This window comes from Alosa pseudoharengus, unplaced genomic scaffold (assembly GCF_046254945.1).
Source record: "Alosa pseudoharengus isolate Yale_2024_CS ecotype anadromous, Long Island Sound unplaced genomic scaffold, YU_APseudo_1.1 YU_APseudo_1.1_scf_20, whole genome shotgun sequence".
In the NCBI taxonomy this organism is placed as follows: Eukaryota; Metazoa; Chordata; class Actinopteri; order Clupeiformes; family Clupeidae; genus Alosa; species Alosa pseudoharengus.
In genome coordinates this window covers 25,722,001-25,744,500 of record NW_027468664.1, presented here as the reverse complement: position 1 = coordinate 25,744,500, position 22,500 = coordinate 25,722,001, and the positions used below count along the sequence as shown (strand labels likewise).

General features: G+C 43.6%; 1 protein-coding gene across 7 annotated transcripts in view; it reads left to right on the top strand.

Annotated features, from left to right (window-relative positions):
- The window catches only part of upf2 (UPF2 regulator of nonsense mediated mRNA decay), a 39,403-nt gene that overhangs the window by 10,711 nt on the left and 6,192 nt on the right, over positions 1-22,500 (top strand). For all 7 annotated transcript variants that reach the window (XM_076296953.1, XM_076296951.1, XM_076296950.1 and 4 more), the window contains exons 9-19: positions 7-115; positions 4,652-4,765; positions 5,012-5,128; positions 11,540-11,725; positions 12,788-12,991; positions 13,658-13,933; positions 14,327-14,510; positions 18,985-19,136; positions 21,183-21,287; positions 21,606-21,704; positions 21,950-22,117. In XM_076296953.1, coding sequence (XP_076153068.1) covers positions 7-115; positions 4,652-4,765; positions 5,012-5,128; positions 11,540-11,725; positions 12,788-12,991; positions 13,658-13,933; positions 14,327-14,510; positions 18,985-19,136; positions 21,183-21,287; positions 21,606-21,704; positions 21,950-22,117 — 1,714 coding nt within the window. The remainder of the gene's footprint in view (positions 1-6; positions 116-4,651; positions 4,766-5,011; positions 5,129-11,539; positions 11,726-12,787; positions 12,992-13,657; positions 13,934-14,326; positions 14,511-18,984; positions 19,137-21,182; positions 21,288-21,605; positions 21,705-21,949; positions 22,118-22,500) is intronic.

Genomic DNA, 22,500 nt, shown 5'->3' with positions numbered 1-22,500 from the left:
CACCAGGCTGGACTTGCTGCCGTTCTACTCTCGCCTTGTGGCCACTCTGCATCCCTGCATGTCAGACGTGGCTGAGGACCTGTGCTCTATGCTCAAAGGAGACTTCCGATTCCATGTGAGTGTGTGTGAGGGAAACAAAGCATCTCGTTGTTGTGTATTACCTTAGACTCCGTGTGTGTGAGAGAGAGTATTTGCATGGTGTTCCTCACTGACATTGAGACCATCTCTTTTAAAAACCACAACCGACTTAACTTAGTTACAACTGTCATGCTAAATAGCCTCACTTGGAGCAGTCGCATGCTGATGTGTGTGTGTGTGAGTGTGTTACTTAAGATTCCACCTGAGTTTATTTGCATGGTCCTCAACGACACACAGAAGAGTTGCATGACATAACAACATACTTGTGCTCAGCATGACCCGAGGGGTATACTATGATACTATGAAACCAGGGTTAGTCAAGGTGGTAGGTCGTAGGTCCCGAGGGGGGGGGGGGTCTGGGGTCTGGGGTCTGGTATCGGTTGCCATCAGAGCGGGGGGGGGGGGGTTCTTGTATCGGTTGCCGTCGGTGGGGGGGGTGTTGGCGTCTTGCTTGTGCGATACACTACAGATTCTTATTCTTATTACTCTTATTAAACACTACATTATAAATAAATAACCAGCTTCTCAAAATAACAGTTAACAAAAAACAAAGTAACAACACCAAATAAACTATACAACAGTATACAAATATTTCAAAATATTTGTGTAATTTGTGCAATTTTAACAAAGACTATTACAAACTATAGAACAAGTGCAAAAGAAAGTGCAAAACAACAAAATGTGCAAATGTGATCAGTCACTACTTATGGCAGAGCTGACAACTAGCATTGTTACAAGCCATCCTCTGGCTTTAAAAAGATCATTTCAAGGGCCCTTTGGTAATTGCACTGTTTTACTATTGGACCATTAATGCTTATTTTCATGCAGGCTGTCAGACTGTTGACCTGCAGCCTGTTCCGCAAGTCTGTCCTGATCTATACACCGAGAGTGAATGAAGTTTAGATCATTTTATAGTCTTGTGTAATATGGATGGAATTTGAGCGCGGAGCGCTTTTTAATTTAGAGGCCGGAGTGGCCGCTCTGTTCTGCTCCCATACCGCTCACACCACGAGTCTGAGGCATGCCCACTAATAAAACCAAGACCGTTAAATTTCAAAGATATTGGCCATATAGCCTAAGTTAGTTGATGGGGATGGAGTTAGCCATTAGCTAGTCTATTGTCAGTCGCGCAAGTCAACGCTGAGAGCAGGTGGCTGTTTACTCGGCCGCTTCTCCGGTCAAATTCGCGTCAGGTAAATTTAGCTCCCCGGTCCCAAAGAACTAAGAGCAACGGCAATATATTTCACTCAGAACATTGATTTTAAAAGACTGCAACACTGATAGTGCAACAACAAACAAGCTTGGCAACGTTAACTAAAGGCATCAGTCGGGATTAATTGCCAAAAGAACGAAAATGACAAATCACGCGGTCGGCTAAATATTTTAAACTTGCCCCAAACGGATGAACCCAGCATCGGTGCGTCGCATAAATTAAAACACAAATTGAAGCAACAACTTGATCATTGGACAACCCTACCACTAAACCTTTCCATAGGCCTGCAACGTTTATGACATAAAAAGTGGAATATGAACGCATTTCATCACACCTGACAATTAAACGGAGCTGTGGCTGTTCGCGATTTGACTGATTCTTGAGAACGAGGAGCGAGATATTTGCACTGCTCAGCTCCGCTCACTAGCTCTGACATTTCGGAGGCATATCACATATGTAAAGATTATAAAATCTGATTTTTCGATTCATGTTTCTTCTTATTTTTTAATGTGTTCTGCGGAGAAGGGAGATTGGCGTTGGTCACGGTTTTGAATGAAAGGGAGAAAACAGGACAAAGTAACACGTTTTTGACGACGTAGTTAAGGCGGCAGACTTGTTTTGCCAAGGCGGCCGCCTTGACTGCAAAGTGCTGCGGGAAACCCTGATGAAACGCTGAGGCGTGTGTGACCCAAGTGTGTTTTAAATTCAGCAAGCAGAGGCAAAAGATTGTGGCCATTTTGTTTGTAGTTTATGAACAATGAACATTGTTTAGAAAACAATTGTTCAGATTCAAATGTTCAAAGAAAAAAGTCAGCCAGAAACGTTCAATTGTACAATTTGAATGCACGTCAGGCTTTATGCCCAACATGCTCAACCAATCTGGCTTCATAGTATTCCCCCAGCTCTTTTTTTGAAGGTGCTATAAGCAATGTAATGCGGTTTCTAGAGTAAGCTAAAACATTTTTTGTCACATACAGCTAACATCATCACCTCACCATCCGCTAGCTGCCTGTGCCCCGAATGCAGTGTAAAAAAACGCGGTCTCCGTGGACAGCCTAGGCTCCAAAAACGGCCACAAAACAACTTGGGCAAACCTTGCCCATAAAAACATAACAAACTGTTCCAGCAAATCACCGACGGGATGTCCTTTTGGAAGTTTCGGTTGCACGGCAGGGAGGGGGAGGGTGTAGCGAGCTAGCTCTCTGTTTTGTTTGAACGTCAACAGAAGTGACATTACCCTGAATATCACCTTTAAGTGCACACGGTCAACCCTGTTACTCATCACTGTCACTCTTGTTATCTTACAGTAACTCTAAATGGGACCATATCTTTCATTTCTTCTAAATCTTATCAGTTACCCACAAATACTATTAGTGCCTGAGTCATGCTTATCATGACAGGGTTCCCGCGGATCCTTAAAAAGTCTTAAAAAGTCTTAAATACAACTTTCTGTTTTTAAGGCCTAAAAAAGTCTTAAATTGTCGGGGATGTCTTGAATTTTCGAAAGGGAGGTATTAAATTTGCGTATGGGACCGCCAGCGAGTGAGCGAGTGAAATGTCTCCATCCATCCGAACGCAATTGTATAAGTGACTATATAAGGCTATGGGAGGAAGTGTAGTGGTTGCAGAGTGAAGATGATTTTCACGGGTGTTGTTAAAGGTGTAAAAAACGGTAATAATATGTACAAATATGCCTGACGTTTTCGTTGTGTAGCCGAGGCCTGAGAGATACACAGGTAGCCTACGCGAGCGGGAGAAAGTTGATAAGCCAGCTAGCGATAGGGTGGCCATACGCAGCCTCAAGCCGGACGCTCATTTGTCCTCCTTTTTGGAGTTGCGCTGGGCATCTAGAATCTTTGCTCGGATGCAGCATGGTTTCACAAACTATGGACACTAAGACTTCTGGTGAAATTATGCGCAGTGCTTCTGTCACTCATCTGATAATTTGCTGCGCAATTTATGAAGGAACCACGGACTGACTTGCATTTTTGCAATCAGAAGGAAATACTGTACATGTTAAGTTGATCTGTTTGCATCTTTCCAGCGTGTGTTGCTGGCCTAGCCTAGGGAAGAAAATATCTGTCTAAGTTATAATAATTTAAGTATAAGTAATTTGCTGTGCTGTATATGGGACATATGATGCATATGGGCCTATTAAAATATTTAAATAGCTTAGTCTAACTTTAAAAAAAAATATTGAAGGGAATCCAGTCCAGTGCACATGTCTTTGGCAAGTAATATAGGCTACTACAGATACAGGTGAAGAACAGTCAGTCTCAGCCAGTAAGCACAACCAGATATGTACAGCCAGCTTCAAAAGCAAGCAGCCCAGACCCTAAAATTGGGTATTTATAGCTGTGAAGGTAATTCACACAATTATTGAATGTTAACAATTATCGCCAAAATATATTTCGTAACTTCTGTAGACATCCAAAATTGAGTGGGGGTTAAAATTAGTAGAAAAAAAAAACGTTGCATAAAACAATTTTAAGTTGTCGTATGTATCTTTTTGCCGTGGTATAGTCTTAATTTTTCCATGAAGATGTCTTGAAAAGGTCTTAAAAGTCTTTACATTTGCACTTGGAAAATGTGCAGATACCCTGCATGAGCAGTAATGTCACAATAAAACTTCCTGAACCGTCACCAGGATGTTACATAAGTTTGTCACGCTTGATATGAATATTATCTAACATTACTCACTGTTGTTAAGTGCTGTTAAGTGATGTCTTCCACAGTGATGTAGGATGACACTGAGGTGGCCAGTCACACTCTTGTGACGTCCATCATCGTTTCACACCAGGGGGCTATTCCAAGTATGTGCTTTAGTGACAAACCTGGCTAAGTAAACTCAGAATAAGTGGTAAACCTTCTAATAAAAGAGCTGTATGGCTTCATTCTCCTTACAAAACTATGCCATAGGGTTCTTGTTGTAGGAGGTTTACCACTTACTCTGAGTTAACTTACCCAAGTTTGTCACTAAACTACATGCTTGGAATACCCCCCAGTGCCGTCACACTCTATCCAAACACCTCGTTATCACTGTCAACAACACTGCACTCTGAATAGAGTTTCATGCTGAAAGGAAACTTCGTATGGCTTAGTGCTTGTTGTCACACCATCACAGACAAAGATGCATGTGCTTTCCACAGACATGGACAAACACTCTCAAAACCAATAGTTTAAATGCAGGAATGATGTGTCCTTTATAAGGAATAGGGTTTAAAAAACAACACCAACAGTCAACAAGACAAGAGGCAGTCCTTTTATCAAGTATCTTATCAAGCCTTTGGTGCGTTTCAGATCCGCAAGAAGGACCAGATCAACATCGAGACCAAAAACAAGACGGTCAGGTTCATCGGAGAGCTGGCCAAGTTCAAGATGTTCTCCAAAACAGACACACTGCACTGCCTGAAGGTCCGCAACACACACACACACACATCATCATCTCTCCAGACACTCTCTCAAATAATGGATGTTGATGGGTTTATAATGACCATTGATAGATTGAATTGGTACACAAAAATGAAAAGTTGTATGCCACATTACATTGGGCCAGCGACTGGCCAAACATGCTCTTTTGCTTTCCCTTGGGGACCTGGCGGGGCATTGCTTATGTTGAACCCTGTGTGTCTGTGTGTGTGTCTGTCTGTGCCTCTTTAGATGCTGCTGTCTGATTTCTCCCATCACCACATCGAGATGGCCTGCACCCTCCTGGAGACCTGCGGTCGCTTCCTCTTCAGGTCACCAGAGTCTCACCTGAGGACCAGCGTACTCCTGGTCAGTCTCTCTCACTCACTCACTTACACTCACACTCTCACTCACACTCTCTCACTCTCTCCCTCTTCTCTCTCTCCTCTCTCTTGCTCTCTCTCTCCTCTCTCTCTCTCTCTCTCCTCTCTCTCTCTCTCTCTCTCTCCTCTCTCCTCTCCTCTCTCTCTCTCTCGCACACACTTTCTATCTCAGACACACTTTTCAGTACACACACATATTCAAACGGATAAACGCGCACACACAATTTCTTTGACACACACACACACACTCTCTGACATTGAGTGTAGTACACATGGTTTGCATAGTCTTTGTTATATTCGTATTCATAGCATAAACACACATTTGCATTTACGTACTTTTTCCCCCCTCAGGTCAAGCAGTACTCTAGTCCTAAACACACACAAATAACAAAATGTGTGGTGTGTGTGTGTGTTTATCAGCCCCGACCATCATTTTAGGGGTTATCACTAGAGATGCACCGATATGGAATTTTAGGGCCGATAACGATAACCGATATTTATTGGTTTGTTGTGACCGATACGATAACCGATAATATTACTCTTGAAAAAAAATTGTGAAAAGTGATTTGGGGAAAGCATTTAATAAGCATAATTTTATTGCAGTAATTTTACCTACCACCAAATGATGGACAGAACTCATAATAGTCCTCTAAGTAGAGCAGTCAACATAACAGTAGCCTAGCCCTACAGTATGTGTGGCTCCTTTAAGTGAACCTGACGTCAGTGAATTGCGAGTGAGTGGCTAGAGAGTATGAATCGTTTTCATTTAGGACTAAACACTCATAAACGGCTCAGCTGGGAATAAGCTACAGTATAGCGACCAAATCAGAGTTTGTGTCAAACTTAGGTTTAGTTTCAACTGCAGGTAACTGAATAAAGCTGCAACTCCTCAGACTGTATCTTACCGTAAAACTCCAAATAATAACCTGGGCTTTTATTTTCCCAAATCGCCAAACTGCACCGGCTAGTATTAGAGACAGGCGTCTATATGAGACAGGCCTTTAATTCTCTTTACACAAAACTTTGTAACCTCCTTTCTGTAACGGTTTCGTGTCATTGCGAATCTTTAAACAGACGATCTGACGGGTTTTAGAACATTAAATACAACCCGAAACTAAAAAACAGACCAGGCCTCTACTGGAGACCGGCCTTTAACCCAAACCTGTAGCCACGCCAGGCGTTTAAAAGAGACAGGCGTCTCTTAGGGACTCGGCGATTATTTGTAGTTTTACGGTATGTCCGTCTACTCTGTTGCGCACAACCTGCTGCAGCAGAAATGAAAGGAGTTATAGCCCCGAAGGTTTTAATAACTTATTATGATGACCTGTCTGGAACTGAAGCAGGAATGGTTAGCATATTTCTAGGTAATAATACAAAACCCAAGCTAAAGTAATGCAAATATAATACTAAAACACAACTTAGAACTAGGCCTACTTATGTACTCGCCCCACTAACGAGTTTGTTTATTTGTTTCCCCGACCAGCGCGACCAAGTGCAAACACATCAGCACAAGACGACTCTAGATAGGGCTGAGCTCCGCTCTGTTAAGGTTAAATGGCGGATCATTCACGAGAGGATTTTGAGATGCACAGATTCCCAAATGAATGCATATCCACAGATTTTGTTAGAGTGGTGAAATACATTCACACCGCTGACATTATATTGAGGAAAAAGTATAGCCAACCAAGCTCAAGTAGCTCAGTGTAGCCAGACGGACCTTACGTAGGCCTAAATTAGGACTTTAAAAAATATCGGCGCAAATTATCGGCCAGAATTCTGTTATCGGACCGATAATAATATTTTCATTTTTTCACTTATCGGCCAATAATATATCGGCCGCCGATATATCGTGCATCCCTAGTTATCACAGCCTTGTAGCTGGTGTTTGTATGGTGACCTTGACAAATTGTGTGTGTGTGTGAGAGAGTGTGAGTGAGAGAGTGAGAAATGGGGGTTGGTGGGGTTGGTTGCAAATATAGATCAAGAGAGAAAGGAAAAAAGACAAAAGTTAAACATCCAGAAACCAGCCAAGATGGTTAATGAATGAGGAAAAGACTAACGAGGAAGTCCCCTCGTTTATCTACTGAACATAGTTGACTCTATTCACTGCCAGATTAGTGTGATAAGGTCAACCTTCAGCGTAGCTGGACAAATCTGTCCTTCCTCCTCCTCAAGGTTGTGTTTGTTGCCCTGATGCATTTAGTTTGGTGTCATTTTGCATGAACCACGTCATGGGAATTAATATTGGGCCGGGTGTTTTGTTCAGGTGTATATGCGCATGTGTGAGGGTGTGGCAGTGTTCAGTGTTTCCCCTAGAATTTTTTCCAGCAACGGTGCTGTTGATCGTAGGAAGCCCCCCCCCAAGGAAAGAGAAAATTTGAAAAAATGACTCCTTAAATGGTGACTTCTGGTGGATTTTGTGAAAGAAATGGACAGATTGAGATTACAAATTATGACATAACCATCAACACAAGCATTTACAAAGCATGATTATTGCAGTACTTGAACAGGATTATTCATGTTTTATACATGATTATTCACCTTTTTCATTTACATTATTAGTATTAGCCACTCTACAACTGTACACTGTAGGCCACTGTATAAACTATTACTATTTAGAATATACAGTGCTGTGCATAAGTTAAGACATTTATATATAATAAGGCCATCCTTAAAAATATTCTTGTTTGCAGTAACAGCCAAAAAAATAAAAAAATGGGTCGGTAAGTAGGTCAATATTTTTTTCTTTTTCAAGATTCAAAGTAAAAAAAAAAAGTACAATTTTGGTCATGGTGATTACGTAGGTATGAATTTAAACAAATGTGCATATTGTGACGTAACTGACTGGGTCCTCAACCCATGCCTTCAGGCGCATCATTGCAAACCTCAATCTGATGCAGGTTATATAGATCAGCCTTTCTCTAACTTCTTTGACCTGAGGCCCAGTCATGGCAGACTTTGGGGTCATAGGGCTCATCTACACGTACCCAACCCACCCCCCCCCCCCCCCAATCAAATTGTCATCATCATTATCACAATCATTATTATGCCTATATTGTTATACATGCACTTTCACTTAAATGTTTTGTGACATGCACATCAGAGGACCGCTTTACTAATGTAAGGTATAATTAGTTTCATTGCTTTTGCATGGTTGCATGATGCTTACATAAGAAAATAAATACTTCTCAAAACAGCAACACTTTTATGAGTGCTATTGTTTTGGGATGTTTCCCTCATGCAAGCATCACACTGGTAGGAAATGGAGAACAAAAATAACTGTTTTTTAATGAAGTTTAATTTGAATGCCTGAATGTAAGGATTCAGGAAACACAATAGCAGCTTTTTTGGCGAGCAGATAGAGTGTGCAAGTGACTTCCGTTTTACTTCCGCTACAAGGGACCTGTCTTTAAAAAAAATATGAACGGGAGTTAATGGAGAGATAACAATTATTTTTTGGTCCAGTTTGAATTGTGCCACGAATTTCACATATGATGTGTGTGAATTTAAAAGATAATTTTTCACGCCAAGAAAGTACTGTTGTTCGATAGACTTCAAAAGTTGTGTTGGTTTTGTACGAATCCGCTCAGTGGACTACATCTCTCGTCTCGAACGATGTACGTCACCAACGTAATGAAACGATAAGATTAGAAGCTAGCTGATAGCTGTTATGCTAGTTAACGGTTGCATATTGCTGCCTGCTGTCACTTAACAGTATGTAATGTACAGTCTATGGACGAATACAACTTACCTGATGTGTTTAATCCTCTGACTCATGGTATTTTCATCGGCAAGGAAAGCCCAATTAAGACCTGTTGCTGGTATGCTTGTACAGTCTAGTGTGGCTGTGAATGAGCTAACGTCACTAGCGCGACTGATGGGTTTGTAGTCGTTGGAATTACGATCTTTCACAATGTTGTAATTCAATAGTTACGAAACAAACTGCAAATGTCTTTACATGAAAAATTGTCTTTAAAATTGACCAACATCATATGGGTAATTCAAGGCACAAGTCAACCGGGACCAGAAAATAATTTCTTTTACGCCATAGACTGGCGTTCAAATTTTTTTGAAAGATAGGTCCCATGGAGGCAAGTGGAAGTGGCGTCACTTGCACACTCTATAGGCGTAAATCATTGATCTGTTGATCTTTAACAGATAGAAAGAACTGCTACAATAGCTTTTGGCCACGTTATATTCAAATTTGACTATACAATACTCAGTGCTACAGTGTATTATACAGTCTCTGCTCTGTTTCTATGGAAGTTCCAAAAATCAACGTCGTTCTATTAAGTGTCGTTAAAAAATTAAATAGCATTCAACAGGTTGAAGCGGAGCTTTGATACCAACGTTATAGATTAGTTTCAGTTTCTCTCGCGCAGACGCCTGCATTGAATGAACGCTCATACCACCACTTTATTGTATGGCTCCATGTTAAATGACATCGATAGCAGAAACGTTTGTTTTCTTTTTTTGTCGGTCCGCGGTATGTTGATCAACTGTGCAGCCTAATTTCAATCCACGACTCCGCGGACCTGCAGTCTCCACGTTGCGTACCCATATTTTGAGAAATGCTGAACAACAACAAATTTCAATTCTTCAACACGGTCACTGTTTAGACTAGAGGGGAGAAGGGATTGGGAAAAGATCTGGGCACAGTTTTTCCAGAACTTCGTGCCAAGTAAAAGCGCTGTCGAGATGTTTGTGTGAATGAAACGAAGCATATAGGCCATAGTGTGACATGCGTAAGCCAATGGTGTAGAGATGACGCCACAGGTTTTTATTAAGAGAGCCTACGTTTGTATGTAGGCAATTTATATTCACAAACAATACTTAGGCCTACTAAAATAAATAGTATTTTATTTGTATTGGTTGTTTAGAGTTAAAAAAAATCGGTCGGTCTTAACGCAAGTTTACAACCGGCAAGTCGGTCGGACTAAAAGGGGAAAAAAATAAATATTTGGGTCTGTTCTAAATTGACAGGGTCTGTCGGGTTACGGCAAACGAAAATATTTTTAAGGATGGCCTAACATTTATTTATTTATTTATTTAGGATACATTAAAAAAGAATTGATGTCCTATTTAATTTTTTTAATTAAGGCATTAAGACAAAAGGCAAAATATGTTTTTTGTTCCTCCCTTTAGTCAATTTCAGCATGGGTGTCTTAACTTTTGCACAGCACTGTATAAACTATATAAACTTCTCCTAAATGTCATTATGTAATGTGCAAGTCGAATTGAGTGCCTGTCACTTTAATGCCGTGACGGCCCGTGACGCTTGCTTGATTCTCACGGTTTTAAGCTAACTTAGTAGCGTTGTTGTGTATGGTGCATAAGAATATGTGGATGAAATGAATTATGTTTCCCATGTCATTTGGTAAAATAAATGGTCAAAAACTCGAAGAAAATCTATCTTTAGATTATAGCTGATAAGTGTATCATATCTATAATTTTGGTGAGCTCTACAGGAATTAGAAACTATCTCAGATGTAAATGGTTGCGTATCCTATTACTCAAATTCAATTAAACCCACCAATAGGCTAGCTAGACCTTAGTTTCACAGCCTAGGTATGTTAGCAACACAGGGCTTGAAAGCATTGCCTGTATCACAAACAAAAACGAAACAATGCGTGGAATTTATCAGGGAATAGGCTACTGAAGGTAGGGGTGAGCTATCTCGCTGGCGTGTTTAATTTGGTTCCTTGGTTAACATACTGTAGCCTACGTTTTTTTTTTGCACAAATTTGCGTCTGCTAATAAACTTAAAAATAAACACAAACAAGCGTGGTCTCCTGTGGAATCCCTGACAGCGCCTTCAACGTTAGCCTACTATTATTTGTTGACATGAAACCTGAACGAACGGCAGCTGTTCCTGAAGTTCACTTGCTTCTATTATTAATAATCTATTATTTAATTAGGCAACTTTTTTTGCTGCGGCGCTGCGGCGCTGATGAATACATTGTAGGGGAAACACTGGTGTTTGTTATCAGTGTCAATGTGTGTGTCGGTCCTGTGCAAAAACAAAATGTGTGTGTGCGTGTGACTTTTCTTCTGAAAAATGATAAGTTTGTGTGGAGTCGTGCTCCTGTTATGTAATTGTGCTGCCTGCTCAGCAAATCTGCATGTGCTTCTTTGTGAAGCCATTGTTTGGCCAGGATGGCGTGTGTGTGCCCTTTAGTGTGTTAATGGTGTATGATGTTCCTGGCCCCTAAGAACGTGTGTGTGTGTCATTGGCCCCTTAAGGCCTGTGTGTGTGTGTGTGTGTGTGTGTGTGTGTGTGTGTTATTGGCCCCTTAAGGCCTGTGTGTGAGAGAGATATGTTCTTGACCCCTTAAGATTGTTAGTGTGTGTGATTGTGTGTGTGTGTTAATGGTGTATGATGATGTGTGTTCCCCAGGAGCAAATGATGCGTAAGAAGCAGGCTCAGCACCTGGACGCGCGCTACGTCACCATGGTGGAGAACGCCTACTACTACTGCAACCCACCACCCATGGAGAAGACCGTCCGCAAGAAGAGGCCGCCTCTGCAGGAGTACATCCGCAAGCTGCTCTACAAGGACCTGTCCAAGGTCACCACCGAGAAGGTACACACACACACACACACACACACACACACACACACACACACACACACACACACAGACACACAGACCCCCACTACCCCTCACTGCTCCCCGAGCGCCCCTGTTGATGCAGGCAGCTCACTGCGCCGGGATTAGTGTGTGCTTCACCTCACTGTGTGTACACTGTGTGCTGTGTGTGTTTCACCAAAGTCCTTTTAGGCAAGTCCCTCCACTCGGCGGCCATATGGCAACTCATTTTGGGCACTCATCGGGCATCCATCTCGGCAGAAATGCGCGTGCGCAAGGCTTCACGACACCAATCTACTGCAATCTTGCTCCAGCGGCGAGATCACAACACATGATTGGCACGATGTCTTCACAACACACCACATTATTGGCTCAATGTATTCACATCACAGCACATGATTGGCTCAATGTATTCACATGTTGACGTTTTGCCGAGGAAGGGGTGGGATATGTGTAGACAACGGCCATATTGGCGTTACAAACTAAACCCATGCATTTCTATGGAGGATTTTTTGAGTGCTGTGTCTCCTCATTAGAAAGTCTCTGGTTTCACTAATTCACGGATTGGGATAAATGCAGAGACCAAATTTCCCTCACGGGATCAAAAGAGTATATATACTTACTTATACTTACAGAAGTGTATCTGCTAGCTGCTCTACAAGAACCTGTCCCAGGTCACCATGAGATGGTGTGTACACACACACACACACACACACACACACACACCCAGACACACCCAGCTGCAGGAGTACATCCGCATGCTGCTTTACAAGCAGTTCTGTTTTTTGTCATTGTCTCTTGCGCGCCCAAACACATGTACAACCTTTGTGTCCACAGAGGAAGTCACCGTGGAGAAATGTCAAACACACACACACACACACACACACACTCCATTCTCCCACTGTGTCCACACACACACACACACACACACACACACTGCCCCCCTCCCCTTCTCCCTGTGTCTTGTCTCAGGTTTTGTGTGTCTGACCGGACGCATGCCTACACACACACTCTCACACTCTTAACTCCCCCACCTCTCGCTGTGTCCTGTCCCAGGTGTTGCGTCAGATGCGCAAGCTGTCCTGGCAGGACCCGGAGACCAAGAGCTACCTTGTGTGCTGCATGGTCAACATCTGGAACGTCAAGTACAACAGCATCCACTGTGTGGCCAACCTGCTGGCCGGCCTCGTGGCCTACCAGGAGGACGTCGGGATACACGTGGTCGACGGGGTGCTCGAGGACATCCGGCTGGGAATGGAGGTGTGTGTGCGTGTGTGTGTGTGTGTGTCTGTCTGCACTTAGTGGTAAATTGGGTGAATTGGGTGCATGCTCGAGGACATCGACCTGGGAAAGGAGCGTGTGTGTGGTCGAAGGAGAGTTGAACCTATGGCCTAGGAGGTGTGTGTGTGTGTGTGTGTGTGTGTGTGTGTGTGTGGTCGAAGGAGAGTTGAACCAATGGCCTAGGAGGACTGTGGCATCCATGTTGACTGCGTGTGTGTGCGTGCAAGAGCATTACAGAGAGGCAGACAGAAGGGAATAGTTGAATCATGCTGCTGGAAGACGTCCAACTGCAGAATAGCCCAAGAGAATACTCACTGTCACTGATCCGTCTCCTGTCAATCAGGGAGGCCACCGGAGGGTGAAGTCATTGTGTGTGGACTGATGTCTTCCCTCTCTTCATTTCTATTTCCTTCTTCCTTATCTTCCTCCATCTTCTCTGCCTGATCCACGCCCTCCTTCTCTATCTGTTTATCCATCTCTTTCTCTTCATCCATCTCTCTCTTTCTTCCTCTCTCTCACACCCCCCTCTTTTCATTCTTTCTTTCTTTCTCTCTCTTACACTCACTGTCTTTCTCTCTCTCTCTCTCTCTCTCTCTCTCCCTCTCCCTCCCTCCCTCCCTCCCTCCCTCCTCTCCTCTCCTCCAGGTGAATCAGCCTAAGTTTAACCAGCGGCGCGTGAGCAGTGCCAAGTTTCTGGGCGAGCTCTACAACTACCGCATGGTGGAGTCGGCGGTCATCTTCCGCACCCTCTTCTCCTTCACCTCCTTCGGGGTCAACCCCGACGGCACGGCCTCGCCCCTCGACCCGCCCGAGCACCACTTCCGCATCCGCCTGGTCTGCACACTGCTCGACACCTGCGGCCAGTACTTCGACCGCGGCTCCAGCAAGAGGAAACTCGACTGTTTCCTCATCTACTTCCAGGTCAGAGGTCACCAACTGCACGCTGGTGCTAGTGTCTGTCTGTGTCTTTGTCTTTGTCTTTGGGTCCAAGTGTGTTTGCACTTTTTTTTCTATTGATGTGTGTGAAGGTGAAAACAATCACATTGTCAGAAAACACAGCTCAAACTCAAATGTCTGCATATGTCATAATCTGTGACACTGTGACCCGTTTTATATTGTGATCTGGGAAAGTAAACGATCATTGCACGCTACTCACACCTCCCCTCCCCTCCCCTCATTGCTGCGGCTTCTTTGAGGCCTTAACAATGTCTAATGTTGTTTACACAAGCCCAGGGACCACTACCCGACATTGTATGTAGTCATGCTAAGCTGGCGTGTGTGTGTGTGTGTGTGTGTGCGCGTGTACGTGTACAGAGGTACATCTGGTGGAAGAAGAGCCTGGACGTGTGGACGAAGGAGCACCCGTTCCCCATCGACATCGACTACATGATCAGCGACACCCTGGAGCTCCTCAGGCCCAAGATGAGGCTCTGCACCTCACTGGACGAGGCTAACCGACAGGTCACCGAGCTCGAGAGAGAGGTCATGGTGAAACTAGGTAAGAGGGGCACACACACACATACCTCACTAGAGGAAGCCACCCGACAGGTCACTTAGCTGGAGAGAGAGGTCATGGTCCAAATAGGTACATCACAGAACAGATGTCTGTCATGGTCAAACTGTGTAACAGACACACACACAAACACAGAGACATGCACACACACAGTGTTCCGTAACACTCTTTATTGAATGCAGTGAGTGCATGAAGAGTTTCAGGGGTCAGAGTTGGAGAGAAGAGTTAGACTGGATGAGACTGGATCTAGACACGCACACACTCAAAACATCCCTCAGCCTTTTACAGGCATGCAGGAGTACATGCTACAACTCACACACACAAGGCAGGAGGACTTGTGATCGAGCCCACAGAGCAGTGTGTGTGTCTGTGTCTGTGTCTGTGTGTGTGGGTTTTTCCTATTTGATGAGTCATATTGTTTGTTGCAGTAGCATTTAGGGGTGTAAAATAAAGGTAGACATTCGCACCGAATTGTTACGGTACAGGACGTTGGTGTGTGCAGAATGCAGTCTTAAACACTAATCAGTAGTAGGCCGACGATAGTGGCCGACTGTCAGTTTAGTTAATTAACGTCAAAAAATATTTGACCAAAATACTGTTCCTGCTTGTTTTTGTTGAGCATCAGCATTATTGTCAGTGAATGGTAGGGGTGCTTACAGGCTTACTGTACCAAAAATTAACTAAACTGTGAATTGGTACATGGTATGTACAGAATTGTGATTTTCACCCCTAATAGTATTGCATTGATGCATGCATTTTGTTTGTGCAGAGTTTAGGGTGTGTGTTTGTCTGTGTGTATCTGTTTCTTTGTAAGTGGTGACCGGTGTCTGTGTTAAGTCTTTGTGTGTATGTGGTTAAACCCTCAGGCCAGGTGTGTGTGTGTGTGTGTTATGTACACTGTCTGTGTCACCCTGCGTGTGAGTTCCCCGGTCGTGCCACCTTTTCGTTTCTGTCCTCCCTGATGGACAGCATTCCTCCATCTGTGGGAGGACTGGTTTACACTAGTTCGTCAGGCCCCTTCACTCCCTTCCTTCATACTTAGAAGGGTTTCCCACAGGAAATGTGTTAGTCAAGGTGGTAGGTCGTAGGTCGTAGGTCCCGGGGGGGGGGGGTCTGGTATCGGTTGCCATCCGAGTTCTTGTATCGGTTGCCGGCGGTGGGGGGGTGTGGGTGTTGGCGTCTTGTTTGTGCGATACACTACAGACTCTGTATATTTAACAATATTTATTAAACACTACATTATAAATAAATAACCAGCTTCTCAACAAAGAACAAAGTAACAACACCAAACAAACTATACAACAGTATACAAATATTTCAAAATATTTGTGTCAATTTGTGCAAGACTATTACAAACTATAGAACAAGTGCAAAAGAAAGTGCAAAACAACAAAATGTGCAAATGTGATCAGTCACTACTTATGGCAGAGCTGACAACTAGCATTGTTACAAGCCATCCTCCGTGGCTTTAAAAAGATCATTTCAAGGGCCCTTTGGTAATTGCACTGTTTTACTATTATCTTCATGCAGGCTGTCAGACTGTTGACCTGCAGCCTGTTCCACAAGTCTGTCCTGATCTATACACCGAGAGTAAATGAAGTTTAGATCATTTTATAGTCTTGTGTAATATGGATGGAATTTGAGCGCGGAGCGCTTTTTAATTTAGAGGCCGGAGTGGCCGCTCTGTTCTGCTCCCATACCGCTCACACCACGAGTCTGAGGCATGCCCACTAATAAAACCAAGACCGTTAAATTTCAAAGATATTGGCCATATAGCCTAAGTTAGTTGATGGGGATGGAGTTAGCTAAATAATTTAGAAAGCATACGCGTAGGCACGGATGGGCCTGGACGGGCCTAGGCCCGTCTATTGTCAGTCTTGCGCGTCCGATTAGACGCGCAAGTCAACACTGTGCTGAGAGCAGGTGGCTGTTTACTCAGCCGCTTCTCCGGTCAAATTCGCGTCAGGTCAATTTAGCTCCCCGGTACCAAAGAACTAAGAGCAACGGCAATATATTTCACTCAGAACATTTATTTTAAAAGACCAACACTGAACAAACAAGCTTGGCAACGTTAACTAAAGGGATCAGTCGGGATTAATTGCCAAAAGAACGAAAATGACAAATCACGCAGTCGGCTAAATATTTTAAACTTGCGCCAAACGGATGAACCCAGCATCGGTGTGTCGCATAAATTAAAACACAAATTGAAGCAACAACTTGATCATTGGACAACCCTACCACTAAACCTTTCCATAGGCCTGCAACGTTTATGACATAAAAAGTGGAATATGAACGCATTTCATCACACCTGACAATTAAACGGAGCTGTGGCTGTTCGCGATTTGACTGATTCTTGAGAACGAGTTTGCACCGCTCAGCTCCGCTCACTAGCTCTGATTCGGAGGCATATCACATATGTAAAGATTATAACATTATGATTATTTTTTGATTCATGACACGTTTCTTCTTATTTTTTAATGCGTTCTGCGGAGAAGGGAGATTGGCGTTGGTCACGGTTTGGAATGAAAGGGAGAAAACGGGACAAAGTAACACGTTTTTTTTTTTTTTTTGACGACGTAGTTAAGGCGGCAGGCTTGTTTTGCCAAGGCAAACCCTGCTTAGGCCTCCTCTGTGTGTGTGTGTGTGTTTAAATGTGTGAAAGGGAGAGATTTGATTCCTTCCTGTAATGCTAGCAGTAGCAGGACCCTTACTAGATTGCTCTTTGTCTCGTGATCGCTTTCTGCTCCCTTTTAATCGTTTGCACACACTGTCTCTTTCTGTCTTTCTCTCTTTCTCTCCCTCACTCACTCAGTTGCTCGCTCGCTCACACACACACACACACACACACACACACACACACACACACACACACACACACCATCTGATAAAGCTAAAGTGCAGGCTTTTGTTTAGTGTCTTAATATGTTTACTCTGAATGTGAGAGAGAATGTGCTGCAGCTCCACCCCAGTGGTGTGTGTGTGTGTGTGTGTGTGTGTGTGTGTGTGTGTGTGTGTGTGTGTGTGTGTGTGTGTGTGTGTGTGTGTGTGTGTGTGTGTGTGTGTGTGTGTGTGTGTGTGTGTGTGTGTGTGTGTGACCGGTCTTGTCACCACTTTGATTTCTATAATCTTTAGACTGACCTGTATAAGAGTTAAGGATTAGGTTTGCCAACACGGCCTCACATGTTTCCCATAGTTTGTCCATGTATCACTCTAAAACAGGACTGTCTTGCATGATTCAGAAATAATACTGATGTGTGTCTGTGTGGTTTGACTTCATTGTTAATTAATAAAATAACACAAAATAAAGAAGGTATTCATCATAACAGATTGTTGTTATCCAGAAAAAAAACCTGACCCTACGTCAGCCTACGGAATTGATGACATAACATAGGCGTGTATGTGTGTGTCACGATGATGTATCATTAATATGTCAGGCAAAATGCGCTTAATTCTCGCGAGATGTCTTCGGGTCGGCAATTTTTGAAGTTGCATTGCTGGTTCTTTCGGTAGTGACCCGCTAACTGCATAGCTCTATGGCTATGCTATTTTTTTTTTACCATCAAATTGGCTTCGTAGAGGTTATATTAAAGGTACACTATGCAAGATTTTCACCTAAATATAATTTGATGGTAAATGAACTTGTTATAGGGGAATCGTTCACCTAGCATAGCCGTAGAGCACAGCAGTAGCAAGTCGCTAAGGAGAGAACCAGCCATGCAACTTCAAGAATAGCGGCCCGATTACATCTCGTGAATCGTGAAATGTTACCTTGTCAGTAAATATAGCTCTTTGGAGATAGTTTTTGCCTGTTGTTAATCCTTCACCTCCATATTAAAAGCATTTTCATTGTGTACAGGGGGAACAAGCCACGATAAGTTTGCCATTTACAACTGCAGAGTAAAATAAGTATAAGTATATATACTCTTTTGATCCCATGAGGGAAATTTGGTCTCTGCATTTATCCCAATCCGTGAATTAGTGAAACACACACAGCACAGTGAAACACACAGTGAGGTGAAGCACACACTAATCCTGGCGCAGTGAGCTGCGGCGCTCGGGGAGCAGTGAGGGGTTAGGTGCCTTGCTCAAGGGCACTTCAGCCGTGCCTACTGGTCGGGGTTCGAACCGGCAACCCTCCGGTTACAGGTCCGAAGTGCTAACCAGTAGGCTAACGGCTGCCCCAAATATAAATACATTGCGTCTTTAGGGGGAGCTCTATAGTCGCCAAAAATACTTGAACCTGCATAGTATACCTTTATGGCTGAGTTCCTGAATTGAATAGAATTTGAGATTTGAGATAACCCAGAGATACCCAATCTGTGTACCCAGATTGTGTCGTGTGTGTGTGTGTGTGTGTTTGTGTGTGTGTGTGTGTGTGTGTGTGTGTGTGTGTGTGTGTGTGTGTGTACATAGGTGTCTCCCCAGATTGGGTGGTATAATAATTGCCCCTGTTCCTCAGGCCTGATGATGGGGAAGGACGGCCGCTGCCCCAGCTCCATGGGTGACGGAGAGGGTCTGGACGAGGAAGACGACGATGATGATGAAGAGGGCGGAGCCGATACCGAGGAGCAGTCTGGAAACGAGAGTGAGATGAACGAGCAAGAGGAAGAGGTAAAGCCCACCCCCTTCCTCTTTTCTGTCTCTACAGTCACCCCCCCTCCTCTCTCTCTCTCTCTCTCTCTCTCTCTCTCTCTCTCTCTCTCTCTCTCCCTCTCTCCCTCTCTCTCTCTCTCCCTCGGGTCATGGAATATCATGGAAATTTTAGAAAGTCTATTCCAGACATGGAAAGTCAGGGAATGTTATCATTTTTTAGGCAAAGTCATGGAATATTAGGCAATTTTGTTGTACCAGTTTAAAATGTATTAGTCAAAATACATTAATACAAATACATTTCCATGAAAGATTGATGTACATCTTGTTATTCTCTTTACTGTTTGCTTGAGTGATTGTGGTTAGCCTGTCTTTGTTTATTCAATGCCCATTTATTCATCTCAAAGATTACTACACGGCTACTCTGAAATCATTGGTTGGTATATTGTACCATTCATGTCATGGAAATTCAGGTTTTATTGTCGGGGAAAAGTCATGGAATTTTACATTTGACTTAGAGTAGGAACCCTGTTTCTTTCTTTCTTTCTTTCTTTCTTTCTCTCTCTCTCTCTCTCTCTCTCTCTCTCTCTCTTTTTACATTTGCCTTAGAGTGGGAACCCTTTCTCTCTCCCTTCCCTTTTCTGTCTTTCTTTTTCTAGTCTCCCTCGTTCCATCCTGCATGTTCTATTTTTCTTTCTCACACCTCCATCAGACTATCTGTCTTTTTCATTCAGCCTGTTTTTTTTTTTTTTTTTTTTTTTTTTTTTTTTTCCTTTTCATAATCCGAATTGCACCCCCAGTGCTGTGTGTGTGTGTTGGTGTGTGTGCGTGAGGTTTGACTCTCATCCCATGCTGTGTAAGCCTGCATTAGATGCTCATTACACTCATGTGGGCTTCCCCTGACTGTGTGTGTGTGTGTGTGTGTGTGTGTGTGTGTGTGTGTGTGTGTGTGTGTGTGCGCAGTGTGACTTATTTGTGGCGGCCCACCAAAATATCAACATTGACCACCACACAATGATTTTCCAGGTTGTACTAAATTGTGCTTAAATCTGGTTAGCATCATAACCACGCTGTGCTAATTTGTTAAAAACTGTATTCAAGTTAATTCTGCAAACCAACCACCACAAATGGAATTCAATTCTGTGGGAAACACTGGTGTGTGTGTGTCGGGAGACGAGGCCGTAGGGAGAGTGTGCACGTGCTGTAGATCATTGCACTGGTGGCAAACACACTCACACACACACACATTCCTGAAGAGCTTTTCAAAATGAAGCTCATTACTCAAATGTTGTGTTTTAGTGTCACCACATACCAGTGCAGTATTTTAAACTTAACTGATGTCCTTCACTGACATGTGGAGGATTAGGGGTGGCTCGTTCATCAGTCTTAGTGGTGGTGGTTGTTACTTTATCACTCTTTGTATTTTTTCACTCTCTGTTTAATACTACATGGCATTCCACAGTTGGTTAGTTAGTTTTCATTTTTCTTTAATGCCATGTCTGTTTATTTGAGCTCCTGTGCACCTGTATACAGGAGACACCTGCCTTTGCAGGTGTTTTCATGACATTTCAACTTCACGTCTGAAGGAGCATGAAGTAGTCATGTAGCTATTTCTGCCCGATCCTTATCATTGTTATTCATACCGCTTGTAGTAGTTAGTGCAGTCATGGTGGCATATCAGAGGGAGGGAGGGAGAGAGAAGAAGGAAAGAGATTGCAGAAAATCTGTTCAGTCATGGTGGCATACCAGAGAGAGAAAGAGACAGAGAGGGAGAGAGAGGGAGGGAGGAAAGAGATTGCAGAAAGAGAAATCAATGAAACCAGAGACATAAACAGACCTTTACTGATGAGCAGATGAGTGTGTATCGTGTAATTTTCAGATGAGTGTCGATACACATCACTCATCTGACAATCACACAATACACATCAGTCAGAGGTGGCTGTTAAAGAAAGCAGGCAGGCTCCAATAATCCGGCGATGCATCTCTGTCAAGCCTAACACGTTTATTTACGGCCAGGAGATAAAGTTTCACAGCTTCTGTAACTGTGTGTGTGTGTGTCCTTTCCAGGAAGGCTCTGAGAATGAGGAGGAAGAGAGGGAGGAAGAGGAAGAGGAGAACACCGACTACCTGACTGACTCCAACAAAGAGAATGAAACGGATGAAGAAAACAATGTGAGACTAAACACAGACATTCAAATAAACACACACACACACACTCATACTGACACAGACACACTCATACACGTGCAGACACACACACAAACACACGGACACACACACACACACACACACACACACACTCACATAGACTCACACTCACTCATACTGACACGGACACACATATACATGCAGACACAAACGCATACAAAAACAGGACAGAAGTTACTGGTCAGGATTCTAGCAAGTATGTGTATTGTCTTGTGTTAAATATACAGTATGTAGAAAAGCATCCTAAAAGTAGGATTTTAATGTGGTGTGTGTTTTCTATAGGAGGTGACTATCCGTGGAGGTGGCCTGAAGCACGTTGCCTGTGCTGAAGATGAAGATTTCATCCAGGCTCTTGATAAGATGATGTTGGAGAACCTGCAGGTACACACACACACACACACACACACACACACACACACACACACACACACACACACACACACAAACCTTTTGATCATTCTTGTGAGCAAAGAAAGTTTTTTTTTTTTTTGCATATGTGTGTCAGTATAATTGAAAGTACAAATCAACTGGACGTTGGTTAACCCTGTATTTGTATATTTGTGTGTGTGTGTGTGTGTGTGTGTGTGTGTGTGTGTGTGTGTGTGTGTGTGTGTGTGTGTGAGCAGCAGCGTAGCGGTGAGTCTGTGAAAGTGCACCAGCTGGACGTGGCCATCCCGCTGCAGCTGAAGAGCCAGCTGAAGAAAGGCCCCGCCCCTGCCGGGGGGGATGGAGACGCCGAGATCAACGAGACCATGCAGTTCGTCATGCTAACACGCAAGGGCAACAAGCAGCAGGTACACACACACACACACACACACACACACACACGAGACCATGCAGTTCGTCATGCTAACACGCAAGGGCAACAAGCAGCAGGTACACACACACACACACACACACACACACACACACACACACACACACACACACACACACGAGACCATGCAGTTTGTCATGCTAACACGCAAGGGCAACAAGCAGCAGGTACACACACACACACACACACACACACACACACACACACACACACACACACACACACACACGAGACCATGCAGTTTGTCATGCTAACACGCAAGGGCAACAAGCAGCAGGTACACACACACACACACACACACACACACACACACACACACACGAGACCATGAAGTTTGTCATGCTAACACGCAAGGGCAAC